The sequence below is a fragment of the Melitaea cinxia genome, chromosome 17 (genome assembly GCF_905220565.1).
Source record: "Melitaea cinxia chromosome 17, ilMelCinx1.1, whole genome shotgun sequence".
NCBI lineage: Eukaryota > Metazoa > Arthropoda > Insecta > Lepidoptera > Nymphalidae > Melitaea > Melitaea cinxia.
The window spans coordinates 8,235,521-8,258,375 of NC_059410.1; the positions used below are offsets into that span (position 1 = coordinate 8,235,521).

General features: G+C 29.3%; 1 protein-coding gene across 1 annotated transcript; it reads right to left on the minus strand.

The window, feature by feature from the left end:
* Positions 1–371: 371 nt before the first annotated feature.
* On the minus strand, positions 372–18,162 carry LOC123661727 (diuretic hormone receptor). The gene is made up of 9 exons (XM_045596673.1): positions 18,091–18,162; positions 13,237–13,330; positions 10,811–10,913; positions 8,845–8,925; positions 7,157–7,236; positions 3,731–3,856; positions 3,132–3,320; positions 934–1,100; positions 372–556 (listed from the first exon to the last, which is right to left on the minus strand). Exons 2-9 carry the CDS (start codon positions 13,288–13,290, stop codon positions 544–546), a joined length of 813 nt encoding a protein of 270 aa, XP_045452629.1. The 5' UTR covers positions 13,291–13,330; positions 18,091–18,162; the 3' UTR covers positions 372–543.
* Positions 18,163–22,855: the final 4,693 nt, after the last annotated feature.

The window sequence follows — 22,855 nt, forward strand, 5'->3', positions numbered from 1 at the left end:
GTTGTTTCCGACGCCGCAGATTCCCGCTTCGAAGGGTGGCTGTACAATCTATTTAGTCCTCATTTTATTTAATTGGTTTCGATAAAAATACTAAGTAATAATAATAGAAATTCAATTCACAATTTAAGACAAGTAAAATTTGCAATGAATAGTCTTTTATTTGAATAAAATCTAGCAGTTAATGTACTGTTTATAATTTATGTGGATGAATGTATGTTTAACAAAAGTTTTTGAATTAAGTCTGTATATGTTCTAAAAGCACGAAGTAGCAAAGCTATAGAGTTGACGTTCTTACCTTAAATATAAAACTTACATGCAATATTCCGTGACGCAAAAAAGTGAGAAGCGGGCAGGCAGAAAAAATTCAAAAATAAAGCTTATAACACCAATTTATTGTGAATTTATTGAAAACAGTAAAAAAAAAAGAAATCATTTTCTCCTCCAAATCCAAATTATATCCATTTTAAAATCTTTTCTTCGTAAATGCAAAAAGCGGGTTTCATAAGCGTCAGTGAAGATAGCTGGTATATGGTCCATGAATCTTCATACTGTGAGCCTAATGAGAAAAAGTGTATGATCAAATATGGATTTGGAAATGAATTAATGAATCTACAAAGAGTTATAAGAATATACGGTGCACAGATTTTGGACATTGAAGGACTTTGGAAGAAAATATTTCAGAATTGATTGCATAGACCATAGTACATACCATAGTCCATACGCGAAAGATCCAAATTTTGGTATATATATAAATTCCAGACTAGGAAGCAGTTAAGATTTTTTTTAAATATTTATCATGCGTTACTCGTGCGAAAAACAAATTAGATAAGCTGTCTATTAATAGTGAATTGTTACAGTCATAGAAAGGGTAAAAATAACTAAATTTGCATTAGTGGTTCATGCCAAGAAGCAGTTTCTTCAGGTGATGTTTACCGTATGCTCTCTGTTCTGGACCTCGGAGACCAGTCCTTTGAGTAGGAGGCACCTCTTCGTCTTCCACCTCCTATAGTCCGTCCAGTTTTCCATCTCTCCACGTGGTATCGTATAGCGTGACGGACTTCTGTGTTCATGAAGCAGTAGAACAATGCTACTGTGAAACCCTAGATAAAATTTTAAAATTAACTATTTTTTAAATTAATGTATTTAAAAACAGAATATTGTATTTCAAAGAAAATACCATGGAGTATGTATTCAAGTTTTTTTAAATATCTAAAAAAAATTTAATAATAAGATTCTTAGCAAAGATTACAAAAAGATAAAAAATCAACGTTCGAAAAATATTTTAAAACTTAAAACACGTATAATGAAAATTTACAAAATATTTAATATTGCACGTTGCATGCCCATAAGTTATGAACAAAATTAAATGTTAGAATAAAACACCCGTGTTAAAATTAAATTTTATCATAGTACATAAAAGGATTTTAGTATTGCTTTATTTGCATTTTTATAGAGGTATCGTAAATATTTAATGAGAAACACGTGATGTTAGTGTAAAATCAACATCACCATACTCTATCACATTCTCACTACTTATCACAGTTAAAAAGAACTTCAAGCTTGAAATTTTTATAACTCTGGAAAAGGTCAACGTACCTACCAACAAAATTACTTTATGTTACAATTCGATTACATTTCGATTAAAATTTTTTTTATTAAAATCGGTCTACCCAGTCAATATTTCTGAAGTATACATAAAAAAAGTACAATCGAATTGAGAACCTCCTCCTTTTTTGGAAGTTGGTTAAAAAGTTGATCAATTTACAAAACCGTACTTTTAAATATGATATTTTCTTTTTCTTATCAAACTATTCCACCCATACCTATAGTCACAAAATAATGTTATCTACACGATGGAAAAATATACACATAAAAATATTTAGAAAAACACGGAAGATATTTTATATTGATTGCGAACATAAGCAATAGTAAATCCAATTGATAAAGTGATCATGAAGCCATATTTTTCTCTAGCGTAACATATATTTGTTTATTCTTGTGTTACGCATATCTGATACGGGTCTTTCTTGTTTATGTAAAATTATACGTTACGATTATTTATTACTTCTATATTTTTCTGTTTGTGTCTGATGTATACAAAAAAATATTTTGAAAATTTACGAAAAATATAATAATAATAAAAAAAAACTTCATGTTATTATTTACTTAAAGTACAAATCAATTTAGAACAATGTAGATATGCATAAGATACAATAGCGTCGATTATTATCATATATATTATAGTATTTAATAACCGTTCAAAACATTATATGTATAAACTTGAAAGTCATAGTTGACAATAGAATTAAACAGAGTTAAAATTAAATAAAATATTTATTGGTTGAAGATGTATATTAAAACTGTTTCAAGAATTTTATATTTAATTTAGACAGCTAGAACTACTTCTATTTGACGAACACTAGTATTGTGTGAAGACTGAAGATCGTACAAGTGTATTCTTGGACTTGGAATAAAATAGACGTCTTTTATTCTATTTACTGTGACGATCTAAGACAGATGATCCGATTTGCGGATTTGCGTTATTTAGAGACTATCCTTCCCTCTATTTATCACGGAAGGGTGTTTGTATTTAATTTAGTGACGATTCGAATGCACGAGAAAACTAATTTCGTTTGACAACAAACAAATGAAAAGAATCTTTTTATAACGCACTAGATTAGTCTTTATTTCATCAGTGTAAAGAAAGTCATTTAATTTAATCTTCAGTCTAGAGCAATAAATATTGTAAAGCTACAATTTACAAACTTTAGAGAACAACAATTTTAAGTGATTATCGATAAGTATACGAAGTACAAACGAATGGAAGGAGTTTCAAAGAAATACCTGAACTTATTCCACGCCATTCGAATGAGGTCGAAAAATAAATGATTTGTACTTTGTTCCGTGAATTGGAAAATATTTTGAACTATTCTTTTTTATGAGTATAGTTTTTATATATATATTTTTTTATATTACGAAGATTTAGCATCGTCTTTTATATTTTGTGTTTAACCCTCGTAAAAGTTTTAATTGAGATTTTCACACCGAGGTTATTTAACTTTTAATTGATTCTAGATATAATTTGTATTAAATAATATACTGTACGTTGTGTAAAAAACTATGTGTCAAACCTGTGTAGACAGCATTAGGGCTCTGATGTAGTCGAAAGCGAGCGCGAACCATGAGTCGTCATTCGGGCCGCAGAGAACTAGCAGATTGGTGATACCCAGTAAGGGAATGAGTACTAGAAGCGCTTTCGTTGCTTTCCTGTACTGCTCCGTCTCTAACGTGTTTGCTGACCGTAACTTCGTTATTAGAACCTGATTTTCAAAAAAAAAAACTTCAGTATCGATACAAATTTAATTTAACAACTCATTCTATATAAAAAAATTATAGTGAATAATATCAATATTCGTAACAGGGTTCTGGAGAAAAAAAAAAAATGGAAAACAGAGTAGACCTAATTTTACATTCATATCAACGTGTAGATATATTAGTTGTAACCATTGTACTACGTAATAATACCAGTTTAACTAAGCTCATTTTATTGCAAATAGCAAGTAAAAAGGCAGTTGAATAGTTAACATAGAGCTAAAGACAGGAATACAGGGGTAAGAGGTAGTGGTACTATTCCGGTTGTGCCAGACTTTAATTAATAACCCATAGACTAAAAACAACTACTATAAAATTAACTTACTTTTATACTCGTGGGACTAATGATAATACTCACCCACATAATTCTGATGAGGAAGAACAAGTTAAGAGCTAGTCCAACGAGAGCGGGCGCCTTATGTATCCAATCCACCTGATGCTCATGAATCCATTGACACATTTTAGCTTCGCCCGTGATCGCCAACTGTTTCACATTGATTAATTGTGGTTAGCTTCAATGAAATAATTAGGTAAGAAGTTATTGGATGATTCAGCCTGTCAAATCCCACTGTTTTCAGGTCTCTTTCTCCATGTAGGAGACGGACGGGAGTTTGACCCACCATGCTGCTCTAATGGGAGTTGGCAGATATATTACCTACTGTGAGTAACGATAGCTATCAGATGTATAAGAATAACAACCGCCAGGACCGACAGCTTAATGTGCTCTCCGAGGGCACGGTGCGGAGACCCACATCCTTGTGATAGAGACCCAAACCGGAAAGAAATATTTGTACAAATACAAATATCCATCCCGAGCGGGAATCGAACGGCAAACCGGTGTTTAGGCACAACTACACCAGAGTTGCACTACTGCTGTTACGCAGAGCTGTCGTTTATTATCGATACAAAAGAAGTTTTTTTGGTTGCAATATTTTTTTTCACAATAACCAACGATAATAGATAAACTGCTGATCAATCTATACTGAAACAGTAAGGGACTCTGAGTCCAAATGTTTTTTAATTCTATTTTGTTGAATTAAAAAAAATATTATGTAATATATGTATATTTTTAAGGTATTTCAATACAAGAATAAAAGCAGTAGAGCTATGTTTTTAAAACGTACTAGTGGTCGACAAGTGGTCGAAATTCGACTAAAATTAATTTAAATTATAACTTTGAACATTATTAAGGTTTTGTTGTCAAAGACTACTTCTATAATAAAAAACAACAGAGTATATATGGGTCTGAGTGTCATGTTTACATGGTGGTGTGTGTAATGTTTTTTTTATTGACTAGCCCGTTGGCGCAGTTTGTAGTGACCCTGCTTTCTGCTCCGAGGGTTGTGGGTTCGATTCCCACCCCGAGTCTGGGTGTAATATAAATATTTATTTATATATTTATATATGTATTATTTATAAGTATGTTTATCGAAAAAAAAATATGTAGCTATATACCAGTCGGCTGTAACCTATAACACAAGCATTAAGTTGCTTACTTTAGGAACAGACGACCGTGTGTGTATTGTGTAAATATTTATTTATTTATTTTATTTATTTATTTATTGATTTTATGTATTTTTTATGCACAATTAAAAAAAATATTAGTTTTAAAAAGAAACATTTACTTACACACGTTTACTTAACTCGTATATTAAAATTCGTATTTTTAAACTCAGACTCGCATTTAAACTTGAATTGAAACTCACTCAAATATACAAACAGAAGTTTCTTCTTAAGTACATCTGTAAAAAATCTTTACAGCATGATTTAAGAGACGGCACGCCGCCATCTATTAGTAAATGAAGGAACTAAATACGTTAGTCTTTGACTCGGACGCACAGCGCCATCTATTAGTAGATGAAGGAACTGAATACATTATTCTTTATATCAAATCAAAATTAATCATTTAATCAATTAGCATTCTGCACTTCTTCTCTATATAAACTACTAGCTGACCCCGCAAACGTTGTTTGTAAAATTGATGGATTTAATAAATTACACTTTATGATAATAATAATTTACGATATCTAGCTACTATAATTATTATCTATACGCAATAATTGTGCAAACGAAAAAAACCGATTAAAAAAATTATCGAAATTGTAAAAATACACTCAGTAAAAAGTTATGGAATATAATAAAACGTAAGTCGATGAAAAATAGTTAAATAAATTATGCATTTTTTATGTTTCGATAAAAAAAATCATCGAAATCATAAAAAAAAACAGTCGAATTAAGACCTCCTTTTTTTGAAGTTGGTAAATAAAGTTAAGTAACAAATATGTATTGATATAATCTGTATTTATACTCTTAGGAGTTGCACAAAAACACATAAAGTAAAAATAAAAGTAATATAAATTAGAAATGACGTTTCTTTTTTCCTACCACTGCCAGTGTCGTTTCTTTTAACCGCTTTAATTAAGAAACGGCGTCGAAGTATCAAAGCGGTCGAGGCTGGAGGGAAATTCCCATCAAAAATTTTGTATAACTTTTTAGGAGGGTTTGGTTACTGAAGAAACGACTTACATCCCTGAATAAAACCCAGAATGTTTAATTATTTTCTTTATGAAAATTGCATTGAAATATTTTCTTACATGTATAATTTATAGTAAATTTTTAATAATGTAAAAAACCTGATGAGTATAAAATATATGTTTTGATTGTCAATTTTCATTTAATCTTCTTCGTTTACTAAAAAAAAAAAACATTAAAATTTTCACGTAAATAAAAGTTTAATTTTACATTAGTTGTAACGTAATTTTCATTAATTATAACAACATTTGTTGTTAAAAGTGTAAATCAGTACAAACATCTTACATATAAATAAATGTCTGTCGTATAAATGTCTATAAAATGTACAAGAGTTCTATCGCTTTAAGTAGAAGGATTTAAAGTTCAAACCCACGAGCCGTTCCATTGTTGGGAAAACATACATTTTTCTTTTTGATTTAGAGTATGCAGGATTCCTTATTAACGTTTTTTCATAGGAGTGTTATGAATATAAAACTGCGAATTACTGCTTTGGACTTTTAGTTCTGGAAACACGTGTAACATATACGTGTTACAAAAAAGAAAAGTTTGGACCGGCTGGACACAAGGAAATTTCCAGTATATAGAAAATAATGAACGTATTTTTATTTACGTGTTCTAAGCGATAATTACTTCAATTAGTGACGAATGTCAGGAGGAAGTTTATTTTAGTGTATATAATATAATAAATATACTAGTTATATATTTAAAACAGTTTCGTTATAAACAGGCATTACAACGTTAGGTAAAAAGGTAGGTAGGAACCTTTCATATTAAATCTGATAGACTACCGCAGTAATGCTTGTAAAATTAAATTTTATTTTAGTTTCAAGATTATAATTATTATAATTATACATAATTTTGTATTAAATAAATATTTGAGAAGAAACAATTTTTATTTACTGTGTATTTTTTAATATTTAATAGAATGATGTGAAAAGTCGCATGTATTATGTATCTAGTTACTGATAATGCCGACAATACTGATGTCCTTGTTATTAGTAATTGTAATTTATATTCTTTCATGTATCTTAATAAAATAAATAAATAAATTTAAATGGTTACATATATTACATGTGTAATTCTGCTTCACTGTAACCACCAACAATTGAACTGTTATTAAGTAATATGTCACGACATTTTTATCTGTTTCTGTACTAAGAATGTATGTGACTAGAAATAAATATATAATTGTTATTTTATAATTTATTTTATGATATCAAAAATTAGGAATAAGTATTTCAACATGACTTACCCCATCAGGACCTGTAGTTGGCACCACCGAGACAAAGCACCGACATATCACCCATATAATAATGAAGATAGCGGGAGCACCTGTTTTATAAAAGTTATAATGGCTGATTTCAATAATAAATAATCCTATACCATTTTTGGTCAGTATACTTAGAAATTTGACGTAAGCAAACATGACATGTGTTAGAAATTTATCGCTTGTAATTATGTTAAATCACAGAAAAATTTATTATCATTATCGATATGGCTTAACCATATACGGAAAAAATATACGAAAGTCACTGTTCTACTTATGAACAAATTAATAGGTACATCAATATCGTAAAGGAAAAGGAAACAATTCTGGGCCTAATTATGTAAGTTAACATTTTAATTAAATAAAATTATTATATGTATTTGCGAATTTCTAATAATTTTTCGTGAAATAAGTTTTTAATGAAGTTTATCTTCAAGAAAAAATGTTAAAAGTTGTATGTTTTAGTTGTAGTAATGTTTAAATAAGATAGGAAATTTTCATTTAATAGAACAAGTAGCCGACCTCTGAAAGGCTATGATGAAATATTCAACATTAATTTCAACCCTTTGACTTTTTAGACAAAAAGAGCTGACATGGTGTTGTGGAATTTTAATATACAGGCTTTTCTTGTTAAAATAATGTAAAATTAGACATTTATAAAATATTTAAAATGTGTTAGCAGTAATTTTAATGTTTTAATTTTATTATTAGATATTAAACGTATTACCTATTTATTTTAAGCTATCTACTAAATGTAACAAATAAAATCGTATCGGCATTAAGAAACAGTGTTTTTTTAATATTGGGTCGGAAAAAAAGCCTTTTCGAATTTTATAGTAGAAAGTTGCATTAAAATATTATTTATTTCATTCATTGTAACTAATTAGTTTTAATACCATGAAAAAGTGGTATTTGAAAATGAAATTAGAAAGTAAAATACAGTTTCCCGCCACTTTTCATTTGTGTTCCTGTCCGCCGAAATTGGTGAATCGAACGAAACTCGGTACATTTTTAAGTTTTGCTTTAAAAGAGGGAAAAATGCGACTCAAGCCGCGCAAAACAATTGTAATGTTTATGAACCTAACACCTGAGCAGTAAGAGAAGCAAAAATTTGGTTTAAGCGTTTTCAATCAGAAAAATTTGATATCAAAAACGCATATCTCTCTGGTCAGCTATTTACGGATAAACGTGACGATATTTTTGAAAAATTGGAGGTGATATTTAAGTAGTTTCGATATAGCTGAAGATCTGAGAATTAACCATAAAACGGTTTAGACCCATTTGAAAAAATGATTCTATATAATATTATATCATATATATATATATATAAATGAATGAATGTCTGTATGTCCTTTATAACATCGTAAACTATGCATTTGATTATATCATCTTCAGTAAAGTGTTGTGCCTGAGTCAACAAAGGTTTTTGAGTTGGTAAAAATAAAAAATAAAAAAGAGATGAAAAAAAGTGTAGCAACGTGCGCAGTAAGATAATAGAATATAGAGATATCGATAAATTTTTATGTATTATTTCAGAAGGAATAATAGTTATATTAGTTTAATTACGGAAATTTAATAGATAAAATAAGTTATATCAAAATATCGCGATTTGGTTGACGAATCATTATCCTGGCAAGCCTTTATTAGATTTAAAGGATCTGTGGCTCACTTACCCCATCCGATTGTTGTGTAGACCTTCAACTTTATGTTCTCTGCGGTGAACGTTTCGACGACCAACATGTACAAATACAGACCTAGAAATATTAAAATACTTATATTTAACATATTAAAGTATGAATAGTGTAAATGTAATACGCAGAATATACACTATGTTGTAGTATATGTAGTTCATAAATTTGTAACTATCTTAAAGCTTATGTTTAATAATATTTTTGTGGTACATTTATATTACAAATTTATATGAGAAACCAAATATTGCTATTTCTGTCCTAGTTGATATTTTAATCGTATTGTAGGTATATATGGACATATTTTTTAATAGTTATTCATAATGCAAGAAATAAAATATCGTTTAAGATATCTCTTTCAGCTCTCGTATTTTGTATTTGTAAATATATAAAATAACATTTAAAAGTGGATTGAAAATTTAAACTTGACTAATTAGCATTTTATATTTCTGTTGCTCATATAAATTATTTAGTTTTGTTTTTTTGGTAGTTTCATGCAAATCTTATACCGATTCTATGATAAAATAAAAGCTTAAAAAGAAATTAAGTAGTGAAAAATTTTCAAGTATCTAATTTAGAAATATTTGAAACAGTAATATTAGATAGACTATTTTTTGGTAGTGCAATAAAGTTAAAAAGTACAAAAAAAACTTTTTTGCTTACCAGGTAAAAATATCTGGTAAAATAAATTCAAATGCGTAATAAATTTGCCGAATATTTATTCCAAATAATGGAGCCAGCTTAGGAAAAAAATTCTAACTGAAATATCTTGGATATCAATAAAGGGAAATAAGTGTATATAAAAGGGTTGGATTCAGAAGGGGCGTTGAGGTTCAATCCCTCTATTTGAAAAAAATACCGTCGCTATAGAATATCTAAAAAGGATGAAGTAAGTAAGGTATTCTAATGTATATGCGTATAGATTTTTGAGGTATTTTAGTTGAGTGATTCATTTATTTGTATATTTATTTGACTATCTATTTGACTCAATGTCTGGTATTTTTTATATATTTTACTGTATACGAACAGCCGAAATATCAATGTAAGTTTTGAAAGTATACTCACATAGCATTATAGTTCAAGATTTTAATTATAATTTTTTAATTACAATCGAATTATTCTTGTAAAAGGAAAAAAAACTATACGTTAGAGAAAAGAAAACGCTTCGTTCACTTTTAATATTTTAATTAAAATAAATATTATTCGAATGTGAACTGATTTTTTTTTTACTTACTCCTAAGTTTTTTCCTTATATTAGATTACAATTTATTCATACAAGTAAGGTGTGCTACAATTTTAACATTTCGAGCACACCCTCAATGACGGCGGCATCCCTGTGGTGAATCGCCATCCTGAGGCTGTGCTCGAGGATGTCTTTTTCAGAAGTTTGAAGTGAAGTGTGTTGTGAACTGAATTGTCTGTTTTGACTATTTTTATTTCAAGGCGAGTAATTTAATTTTATATTTTACCAAATTTATGCATTAAAACTCACGTAAGAATATATTGTATATATTTATGAATATATACGTTTTAAATTTCAATAAAGCTACCTATATAACTTTCAACTTTCAAGTTCAACTGTTATGTAGTTACCTACTTATAATAAATAACAATTATTCGTTATTCATGTTCAAATATTACATGATTCTTTAGACGACCCTCGGGTATTCGGTCTTATTTTTGATTGTTAATTAACAACTTCTAAATTTATCATTTAATTAATTTCGCTTAATATATTAATGAGCTGTACAACTGTATATAAAGTTAATCATTAAGTTTTCAATTTTGTAGCTTTTTGACGTATCGAAAATACTGTATTAAATATAAATGAACTGAGTATATTTATAGTAAAAAAATTAAAAGTAATTTTAAAAGTACGCTTTTACCCACCTCTTAGAAGCAATATTACACATTATTAATTGACAATACAAATACCAAATAAATCTCTTACCCTCAACTAACATCCAAAAGAAATTCGTCAAGTAGAAATAGTGCATACATATCACTAGTATCATGCATGAAGTTTGCTCTTGTTGCACTTCATCCGACCAATTCTGAAAAATAAAATATTCATTAACGGTGGTAAGGATTTACAATTTAACTCCTCAAAATACTTATCATCATCATCATCATCATCATCATCATTCCAGCCTATTGCAGTCTATTGCTGGACATAGGCCTCCACAAGCTCGCGCCAAAAATGCGTGAACTTATGTGTGTTGCCCATAGTCACCACGCTGGGCAAGCGAGTTGGTGACCGCAAGGCGGCTGGCTTTGTCGCACCTTAGACGCTGATGCCCGTCTTCGGCCTGTGTGTTTAAAAGTCAGCGGTTAGATGGTTATCCCACCATCGGTCGGCTTCTTAAGTTCCAAGGTGGTAGTGGAACCTTGTTATCCTTTAGTCGTCTCTTACGACAAAATACTTATAGTTTACTTATATTTTGAATGAATAAATTAACAGGAGTGTATTGGGCTGAAGTGATGATGATGATGATGATAAATAAATATACATGATACAGTGAATAATTACTTTTTTATTAAAATACATCGGGCTAAAAAATGTGTTTAATACGTTTTTTTTTGGTATTATGTAAATTTTATTGGACGTGTAACATTACGTTCGAAATATATTACGAACCTTCGACTTCCATTTCAGTCAAAAGTGATAAAAAGGCAGTTTTCAAACGTATGTTTCATTTTAATATTCATGATACAATCTCTTAGACGTGTTTTACTGAAACATTCACATTTAAGCCTAGCGTTTCATTTTGTGTTAACCTTTTAAAAGTGTTAACCTTTTTCTACATTATGTTTACATTACAATATTAATGGGCTAATTTTAGGATTAATAAGTCCGGTAGAAATATATCTTAATTACTCCGTTTATGAGAGAAGTAATATTAATTATATACTTTAAAATCTATACAAATAAATATAATTAGAGTGTCTGTTTGTAATATTAAAATAACCGCTTTTTACTAAATGCGTATATGGATGTATACACGCCATATAATACCAAAATACAATTATTTCATAATTTTTGTTGGTGTCTGTGTGTCTGTTTGTTCCGGCTAATCCCTAAAACGGCTAGACCGATTTTGACGGGTCTTTCCCTGGCAGATAGCTGTAGTAAGGAGTAACTTAGGCTACTTTTATTTTAGAATTTTATTTATTTTATAACACTGCGAACTCGCGAGCACAGATAGTATCAAATAAATCATGAAAGAAATGCAAATATAAGTCAAAATTTATGTGACAGAACCCGTGTCTTGTAACATAACTATGTATATTAAACTTAAATGCTTAGGAATAAATTTTACCATGCCTCTGGCCTCGGGCTGGTAGTCAAACAGTAAATGAAATTGTCATACTTTGACAAAAAAGGTTGGCTAAACAAATAGTACGTATATATCACACAACACATTTTTATGTGAAATACTCATTATTAAAAAAAATATTATTAACATTCTTTACTATTTTCAATATTCGATGTCAACAGGCGATATGAAATTCATATGAAACGTATATATAGAGCGTGTTTATGAATAAATTTAATTTAGCATCCAAATGTCTTTTATGTAAAATCATATTACGATATGAAATATACAAAATTTCGTTATTTTATTAACGTATTGACGAGACGCTATGTTAAACTAATCGTTCCTAATATACATAGTTAGTGTATTTTCTCATATATTAATATGTTAATCAAAAGGTTTTTTTAAAATAAGTATTTCATTTTATTAATGAAAAATATTTGAAATTTCGGGATGTGAATTTAAATAAATAATAATAATAATAAAATAATAACCAGTTGTGAACATTATTATTATTATTATTAAATTTAAAAGTTTAAAGAAATTGCAACGTTGAATTGTGTCCGGGGGTTCTATACTTTTTATATTTTCTTGTGATTTTTGTACCTTTTCCCGGAAAATATTTCCCGTGATAAGAATTATTGTGCAGAAAGTGGTTCTCTTGTAATAAGCGCTCAAAGTAATGACACACATCTTTTTGTTTTCAATCATGTTTACTGTCTATGAATGTATAGGAATGTAACAGCAAAATGTGTAATGGTGTAATTAATAATGCGTTAGCAAATAAATACTATTTAATGAAAACGAAATTATTTTATGAGTAACAGTAGTCTTAAATATCAATGTGACATTTAGTGTAGTATATGTGCACAAATTAATTTACAAAATACGAATATAAATTTAAATCCATATTGTTGTTGTTTGAATTTAATATGTATTTTTGAATCATATTTGTTAGTAAAAAATAAAGAAAAGCATTATTATTATCTATATAAATAAATATGAATGTTGCTAAGCGCATAACTCGAGTAATCGTATATTCCATAATAATAAAACTTACCTGTAAAGCTAAATTTAAGATCCAACTGCAAGCCGATAGTATATAAGTAGACATGAGATTAGTGTGTATTGTATTACGAAGACATCTCAGATCTCTGAAACAAGAAACACAATTATAATAATTGCAGATTCTGTACATTACGTATCATTTGCTAATTAGATGGCATCTGCATATTAAGTATTTAAATTACCGGGAAAACTGTTTAATACCGGTTCTACCGGTCCGGAAAATTTTATTAAACGAATTGCTATTTAAAATAAATAAATATATGCAACAGATACGCACGATCGTCTGTTCCTAATATAAGAATCTTAATGTCTGTTTTACATATTATGTACAGGTAAATAATATACTTATATGGCTACAATTTATTTGATATATACGAATGTACATTCAAATAAAACGTATATAAATCATCATTGGCCTTAGTCCGTCTATTGCAGATGATTTAGACAGTGTCAGACAGACAATGTGTCGCCTAGGACACTCTTCAGGGAAACGCAGAGTTGTATATAAATAAATGACAAATAAAAAGGCTATTGAAACCGCAGCAAGACGTATGAGATTGTTCTGAATACCCCATACAAGAAAATTAAAAATATTCTTTTTTATTTACATAAAATTATAAAAGGTAACTATGATGTTAAATAGTGTGCATAACAAATTTTAGAAGCTTATTTAAAATTATTAATTTATTCAAACTAAATAAATAAATATATGTGCAAACTCATAGTCACGGTAGACATTGCATCAATGGTATAGACAAATACATAATTATATCAAAGAACAATTAAAAAACACAAATTTAATAGAACTAAAAGTGAAATTCTATTTCGAGGCTTTGGGTTCCTGTGAAACATTGAAAGGGGTGTTACAAACGATTGTTTTATATCGAAACAGTTTTTGCAGTTCTATTGCTTAGAGTTTTATTTTTTAAAAGGGTTTTTTATAAATCAATGGTTGAGAGCTAATATAATCGTAACGCGCTATTTTAGGCTTAATACATATGTTAACGAGCAATTAAGGTAAATTTAATTTTGTTTTATCACTACAACAGTACAAGGCTATAGGTGTAAATTAGTAAACGTTATATATAAAATGGTGTTATATATACTTATATACTTTAATTTTATTGCAATGTGACCTGAAAAGGCATTGTGCATTGGTAGATAAGACTGTAGTCTGTAAGGCTTTCTGTAAGGCTTCCTTCTTTTGCGTAACGTATTTTGTATAGTTAGTTGTATTTATTTGTATAGTTTTTCATTATTATTAATTATTTTAGATTGATTTCTTATTGATCAAAATTACAAATTAATAAAAATCATAAGTTATTTAGAAATTGAAGAAACGTACTACAAATTCTGCTCTCGAAGTTTCTCATAATAATAAAACCTAAGATAAAGGCAAATGTCTCAATAAGACGCTAGCAACTTTTGTATTTGACGTTCATTGTTTGTTGATAATGGAAATTTCGTCATTATTTATTACGTTGTATCATATTACGTTGTATGTTTGGAAATGTAATAATTTTTATAATACTTATGAAATGGGAGATAAATACTTCAAACTTAAAGCCATTCGAACATTCTTTATTTTAGTTGGTACACTAACGATGAAGTCATAAAATGTTATCTTCTTCACGATTACAATAAATAAATATGTAGTATTTTTATTTATTTTATTTTATTTTATTTAGTATAATATTCTATATTGAACAAAATGTCAATGACCTATTATTGGTAAAATATCTTACTTTATAATGGCTTAATCCCCCACACTGGTTTACAGCAAATAAATAAATAAACAATAACACGAAATGAAAATTAAATTTGATTTCTGATTATACAAATCTTAAAACTTTGAACATTTTCTATAATATTCAAACGTAACTGGGTAAATCTATATAAAAAAATCGTTTATGGGATACTGATGACCTGTAGTGTCGTAAAGCTTTATATTTTATACGAGAAATTATTTTCATTATAAATTTTCTAACATCACGTTAAATCGAAGACGTATAAGGGGAGAGAAATGAGAAATGCGATATAGCAAAACCAAATTTTAATATTTTATAATTACGAACATAATACGATATCTAACAGATAAGGTTTGAAGTTACCTCACTTAATTTATGCTAAATATTTTTTTCAATTATAGTTGCGTACATAAAAAAATGTATGTGTCAGCTTCGACAAGCGACTGGAGTTTAGTATTTGTTAAATGATTCAAATTATAATGATTAATTTCTCTTAAAACAAAACATATATTGACGCCTGCTATTGTATCGGTACGATAAATGTTGGTATGCTTTTATTCCTGCCTCATTTCATAAACAGCTGAAAACGCTGTAAAGGCAAAACGTTACCCTTAGCGTTACGGTTACACTGTTACGTTGTTTCACTCGATTCCACTCCCCACAATTTCTTTTCTGCCTTATCTTTCCCAAGAAGTTAACTAAAATAATTATTATGAAATTATCAAGGGAGTAATGAATGATAATGCGTAGCTAGTTTGCAACTGACTTCTAAAAAGCAAAGTTATACATGGAAAGCAAGATAAACTAAAAGAACATTATTTTATGTAGGCATGTTAGAAATGAGACAAGTTTTTAATTACTATTTAAGTAGTATTCTTAATGACTAAACTTACATTTTGTGCCCGGGAGAACCTTATGGGGTAAATGAAAAATTAATTTTAGTTACTAATAAATTATTAATAATTAATGTCAAAAAATAATTTCTAGATGGTTTTTAATTAAATGAAGGGACCTAGAAGCGTAAGTTGAGCTTAATTTAAACTTATTTTCGTGAATGTTTTTAAGTAATTATTAAGTAGTTATAGAAAATATATGAAATTGTTAATTGCCAACAAGCTAGATGATGTTTTGTAAGTAAATCAAATGTAGTTCATGTTTATGAATATGTCATAAATGAATAATCATATGGAATTGTGTGTAGAGAAATTAATTGAATTTAAACTTAAGCGCTAACGTTTCCTATCGATGTGTCTATATGAATATGTTAGTATAGGACGTTGGCACGTGTCGAGAGCTCAGGTGGCGGTTAATTGACCCCTAATCAAAGGAGTTTCATACAAATTGAATTAAGTAAATTGCACACATAGACCTAAGACGTCAACCAACAACAGAGGTCACCTTGGTCGAATTGTAAACTCTATTGTGTAGAAGATCTACAGGTTGTTGTCATTATTTTACTTGAATCCTGATTTTTATCTTATTTTTAATCGACTTCCTAAAAAGGAGAAGGTTCTAAGTTCGATTGTATTTTTTAAATGTATGTTACGTCAGAAATTTTACCTGGGTGTACCGATTTAAATTTTTTTAGTCGAAAGGTGGTGCGTGTCATTTTATAGTCTTATTTAAAATTAATTGAGATCTGACGAGTACTTTTCAAGTTATATTTAATTATGCGTATTTACTTGATAATTTTTTCGTTGACTTATGTTGTATTATACTGCGTAATTTTTTGGTTGAGTCTACTGATTTTAATTAATCTTATTTTAATCAGAAGCTGATCTTGTCATGTGGATTAACATAAATTTGATGGAGATCTGATGACTACTTTTTGAATAATCTTTGATAACGCGTAATTAATTGACAATTTGTTCGTGTACTTACGTTGTATTACTTGTCGATGTCATTGAAGTCGGTTTTTTTTCGTTTGCGAGCAATCACTATTACATATCTTTATAATCAACATAGATACACAGTTGACTGTTCCTAACGTACGTTAATACCAGTGTGACAGGTAAAAGCCAACCTGCACCTAAACGAATTTGTATATATTTCTTAAGTAATAGGTAAAAATAATTCTTATGTGAGGTCACACTGATTAATTACAATGTAAGGTAACATTAGATAGTTATTAGTCAACGAGGGTGGGGGAGACAAACTTCTTAGCATTCGATGGATTCACCGTGCGGTTGCCGGGTCCATCGTGTGGCAGAGGGAGAAACTTAAGTTTAATTAAGCAGTACTCAGGACTTGTGAGCTAAATACGCCATTTTTCGCGTATTGTGGATATAGGTATCGTAACGATTCGAAATCTTTATTTAAATACGTTCTTTAATTTCTGTGGAGAGTTTACCGTATCGACGTGATGAACATTACATGTTTGACAGTTACGAAACCCATGAACATTTTGTATTTTTTTTCTTTTATTTTTTTTCGTAAAATTTCCAACATTTTTAATACTATCCTATTCCGGACTCAGAGAAATCCAAAAAATCAAATGTCATAAAAATTGGTCCAGCCTTTCTTGAGTTATAAATGGTGTAACTAACACGAATTTGCTTTATATATAAAGGTGTTTTTAATGTTCAAATACTTAATGTTTTGTTTCCTTTTACAACTTTTTTTTCATTATTTGTTCTTTTTGCTATACTAGATGTCATGTCCTTCACTGATAAAGTGAAGGCTATTGATTACAGGTTTTGAGTGACGTTGATCAATGATGAACATTAAATAATTACTAAGGACTAAAAGGTTATCGTTAAAAGCCTATAAATGATGCAAATTCAAACTAATTTATTTTACAGGTATTTTTCTATATAACTATTAAATATTGTCTTTACGTTTATTTATTAGTCTAAGAATAATTTACGTTACTATTTGAAGACGAAAGTGATCGATTTTGTTGTCATTGTATTTATCTATTTTAGTATCTTAGGTTTTATTACACTTAACTTTATTTTGTCTTAGTACTTATATACCTCTCTAAGATACGAGTACTATTGAATGACAAAGTATTTGTATGACATCACACAAAAATCATCTAAAGTCGATATTTAATTAAAACCACGATACAATTATAGTTGAGTATTTTAGTTACTTACTTGAAATAAAGGAAAACAAAAACAGCGAGAGATAAAACGGCGAGACTGAGAGAGTATCCGGTCAAGTATATGAGACTAGCCACGTCCGTCGGCAACACGTTCGCTATCCGCTCCGTGCAGTTGACGTAATTGGAGTAATTATGCCATTCGCCTTCCAGACATAGTCTCGAAGCATTTTCTGTTGAAATACAAGAATATTAGTATACCAAAATTGAGGATTTATCCATACTTAGATATTATAGACGATATATATATATATATAGGCATGGGCCTCTCTTCCCATGTAGGAGAAGGATCAGAGCTTAATCCACCACGCTGCTCCAATGCGGGTTGGCGGATATACCCTACTTTGAGTAGCGATCGCTATCAGGTGTATATGATAACGGGACCGACAACTTAACGTGCTCTCTGAGGCACGGTGGGGAGACCCACAATGACTGCATAAACACCCAGACCACGGCAAATATCTGTATGGCCAATACAAAGTTTATCATGTGCAGGGATCGAACCCGCAACCGTCAGCGCAACAGCCACAAACCAGTGCTGTGACCGTTGCGCCAACGCGGTGTCATGGCATGGTACACAGGCATTTAAATAAATTCATGTATTTTTGTTTAGTAACAACATTGTATACAAAAATCAAAGGCGCCCTTGTATCTTATTTAATCTACATAAAATTTGATTTAAATTTATTTTATTTTTTCTTTCCACGATGATCCGTAACTTTTTATTAACTAATACTTTAAAAGAGAATTTATGTCAACAAGTTGTTCTATTTTTAACTCTATTCATCCCAAAACAAAATTTGGATAAAATATTAGAGTAGATGAGATTGAAATTCACTTGTTTCATTCTTCATTTTTTTACAAAATAATTCAAAATAGGTACGTTACTCAAACTTTGTGTCAAAACAATACCGTTAAAAAAATAAGTATTAGTTTATCATTAAGAACATTGGGAAAGAACATTAAGGTGCAGTAGTGGACTGCGATAGGCTGATGTGATGATGATGATGAAGAACATTTGACGAGGCAATAAGTCTAATATATAGTTCAACTTCTTTTACTTTAATGGCTTTCAATGGTGCAATAGATAGTTTGTAAATAAAACAGTTTTCCTGAGGCCTAAAATTCATGGTCAAACGTAGCTCTCATCACTAAACACCGGACGCTCTTTTCAAATCCACAAATGGAATTGTAAAATTATTTTATGTAACTAAAATATTACATCCATTCATCCAGCAGACCTATCATCAATCTTGCGCCAAAATATATCTATTGACGTCATATATGATCACATTACAGTTAACCACCCACGGGTTTTATTTTTATTATTCCAAATTACAAAATATGTTTCACACGATTATGTATGATTCTAATATTAATTGAACCATTATATTTTTTTAGCATTTATCAACGTTAAATGATTTTAAAATGACACTACGCTATTTAATGGTGGCTTTTCTTGATTTTAATAATTGTTAACTAATCGTCATTTATAATATACATAAAACAATATTTATAGAATTATTAACTTACGTGTATCATCATACTGGACTCCATGAAACTCCCTGAAACACTTCTGAACCGCCAAAGTGTTCCACGGAGTCGGGTCCCAGCACAGTAAGCCATCGAAATAGGCGGGGCAGAAATTTAACGATAGGTTAAGGTTCTTAGCTAGGCACTCCTCAACAGCTTCCTCCCCCACGCCCTCAGCGGAATCCAAAGTCTGTAGATCCTCCAGTTTGCCGAACTTATACCTCGTCTCAGACTAGAAATTACAAAATTTGGTTTTTTCTTCGGTCACGTCACTATCACTTTTTTAATTTTTATCTATTGTTTTCGGAAGTGAGTTCTTCCATCGCGGATGTATGCAAGTATTTTGCTCACCACGCCTTATAACATTGGATTCTGTGGAGCTCTGTAGCGTCTCCAGTAAGAATGTTACCATGATAAGGTTGTTTGATCGTGGCTTGTTTTCTAACTTATCAAGTGATAAGACTCTCAGAGCAAACATCGGCAGTCTATAAGAGTATTTATGAATCGTGCAAGGAACTCTAGTTATTCTTTAATTGCTTTTCAACTCGTTCGTTTAACCTGAAAAGAAAACAAACTGATAATATACTTGTAAGATAAACGGAATAAATAAGATACATATATGCGTTTGTTGTATTTGTTGACTATTTGTATATTTTTTGTAGAAAAAATTTTTGAAGGTAATGACAAGGTTATATTAACTTTTTTTGTTGAAAAATTATAATGCTTATATAATTCAACAGCTTTATAATTTTATTGATATTTTTGTATGTATTTGTAATTAATATTTCTTTATAAAATTATACAAGAAATGAACAAAAAATATTATGGACTCGAAACTAGTTTTGATGGTGATAACTAAGTTATCGAAAGTTAGGTTTTGTTGTCGCCGGAGTTGCGATAAATATATATTTGGAAAATAAATGTCATTACAAACTCCCAGAAGTCATCAAATAAATCCTAAAACAATGATTGTAATTTATTATAGAATCAATATTTATTTTATTGCGAGACAAAATATGACAGAAACGACTATTTTTAGAAAGTATGCTTTCAAAAGAAAATTTCTATTTAAAAGGTTAATAATTCAATATATATCGTAATTGTTTTGCCTTTGCTTGGGTACGGTAAATATTGATAGTTATTTTGTTAATGTAAAAAAAATTACATATAATTTAAAGAAGATTCTACAATTTTCTCAAAATATTGTAGATGTCTTATTAAATATTCTTTTCATTTACTGAGAAAATTTACCATAGTAATGCATCCATTTTTTTAACACCATCAGAAAGTGAAAATATTAACGAACAAAAAACCCACCGACTTTTAAAAAAAAAGCTGTTATTTTGACATGAGAATTTACAATATAGATAATTAGGCTTTTTCGATATAGAGGTCGAAATAAGGTGGAAAAATAAATGTTTTAAATCAAAAAAATTACAGTGTATAAGTAAAGTAGTAAGTAAAAGGTAAGTTATCACCAATTTTCATAAAAAAAGAGCAACAACGTGAATTTTGAGGTTATGTGAAAAAAAGTTTTAGATCTTTCCAATACCTACAATTTTGCCATTTAACTTTTTTCCATAGGAATTGTAGTTTAGCCAGAAATCGAGATATACCGTTTTTTACCCGTAAACCCGTCTCTACCACTTTCCGACCTCAGATCGCTCGTAATTTATTTTTCCTTCCATTTTTATTGTATTCTCTTTCTTTTCTAATGGGTTTCATTCTACTATAATTTTTTTTCACTTTTTAACATTTTCAAAAGCTAAAAAAAGCACTGGTCTATATAGTGTCAGTAACAATGTTTTTATAATCGAGTGTTAGTACAATTAAAAACTTTAAATTAATTTTACATTTTTTTTAAATATTATATTAAGGTCAATTATCAATTAATATTTATTATAATCAAAGGACCCACCAGTGGTAATATAAGACTAATCTTACGAGTTATCTAATTACTCCTTATTACATCAGCTATCTGCCAGTGTAAGTCCCGTCAAAATCGGTCTAGCCGTTTCAGAGATTAGCCGGAACAAACAGACAGACAGACAGACAAAAGTTATAAATAATGTCATTTTGGTATATGTACCGTGTATACATACACATGAATTTAGTAAAAAACGGTTATTTTAATATTACAAACAGACACTCCAATTTTATTTATTTGTATAGATTATTAATTGTTTATAAATAAACTTAATACAGCGTCTTCGGTGCGACAAAGCCAGTACTGCGGTCACCAACCCGCCTGCCCAGCGTGGTGACTATGGGCAAAACACATGAGTTCACGCCGTTTTTGTCGCGAACTTGTGGAGGCCTATGTCCAGCAGTGGACTGTATAGGCTGTAATGATTGATGATTGATTGAAACTTAATACTATCATTTTATTTCATTATATACACAATATTCAGGTCGAAGAAAATTATTTCATTTATGCAAAGACAAAGGCAATACGCATGAATTTCATATAAATTTAAATGTTAGTTTCAATAATTCTTAAAAAAAAATCTATGTTAGTGTAGAAATTGAAACCTATCAAAATTAATTGACATTACGAGTACATGCCTGTATATTTTCTTGTATAAAGTAAACCCAGAAGTTCGCATCTACATGTGAAAATACCATTTAAACTTACTTTAATGAAAATAACAGAATTTTGTTTCTAAAAATGTTGTGGAATTTAGAGAAACTAAGTTTTGTTTGTTTGTTTTGGTATTACAAAATATTTTAGACTAGACAAAGAGATATCTTAGACTTAACATACTACTGTTTGTTATAAAAGGAATTACGCCTTTTATTTTAATGTAAATACGCTTTTTATAAATATTTACAGCAAATTTATTTAAATTGATCCTTGAGTTAATTTGTAACAAACTTGAAAAAGGAAGAGGACCTCAATTCAGTTGTATTTTTTATGTCTTGTGATTATTTTGTAAATTGAAAGTTGGTGCTTAACATTTGAATTTTATCAAGACCTGAAAAGTATTTTTTGAGTTATATATGCTTACTTAATTGATCATTATTGTAACTACCTACGAGTACGTTGTATTACTAGTCTATATAAATTGAATTCAGTTTTTTCGTTTGCGAGTAAACAAAATTATTTTAAGCATGATGTACTTTAAAAACCTCAAAAAACCTAAAAACTTGCAACAAATTGTAACTTCGTTTGAAACTTAGCGATAAATTCACCGAATCACCTCGACCTGAAACGTTAAAACACAAAA

What these genes read in the sequence shown, in the direction of transcription:
- LOC123661727 (XM_045596673.1), bottom strand. Translation starts at nt 13,290, where the DNA reads ATGTCTACTTATATACTATCGGCTTGCAGTTGGATCTTAAATTTAGCT. An exon ending in CTACACAACAATCGGATGGG is followed by an intron (nt 7,237 to 8,844) that starts GTAAGTGAGCCA and finishes TTTATAAAACAG; the next exon opens with GTGCTCCCGCTATCTTCATT. An exon ending in CCCTAATGCTGTCTACACAG is followed by an intron (nt 1,101 to 3,131) that starts GTTTGACACATA and finishes AATTTTATCTAG; the next exon opens with GGTTTCACAGTAGCATTGTT.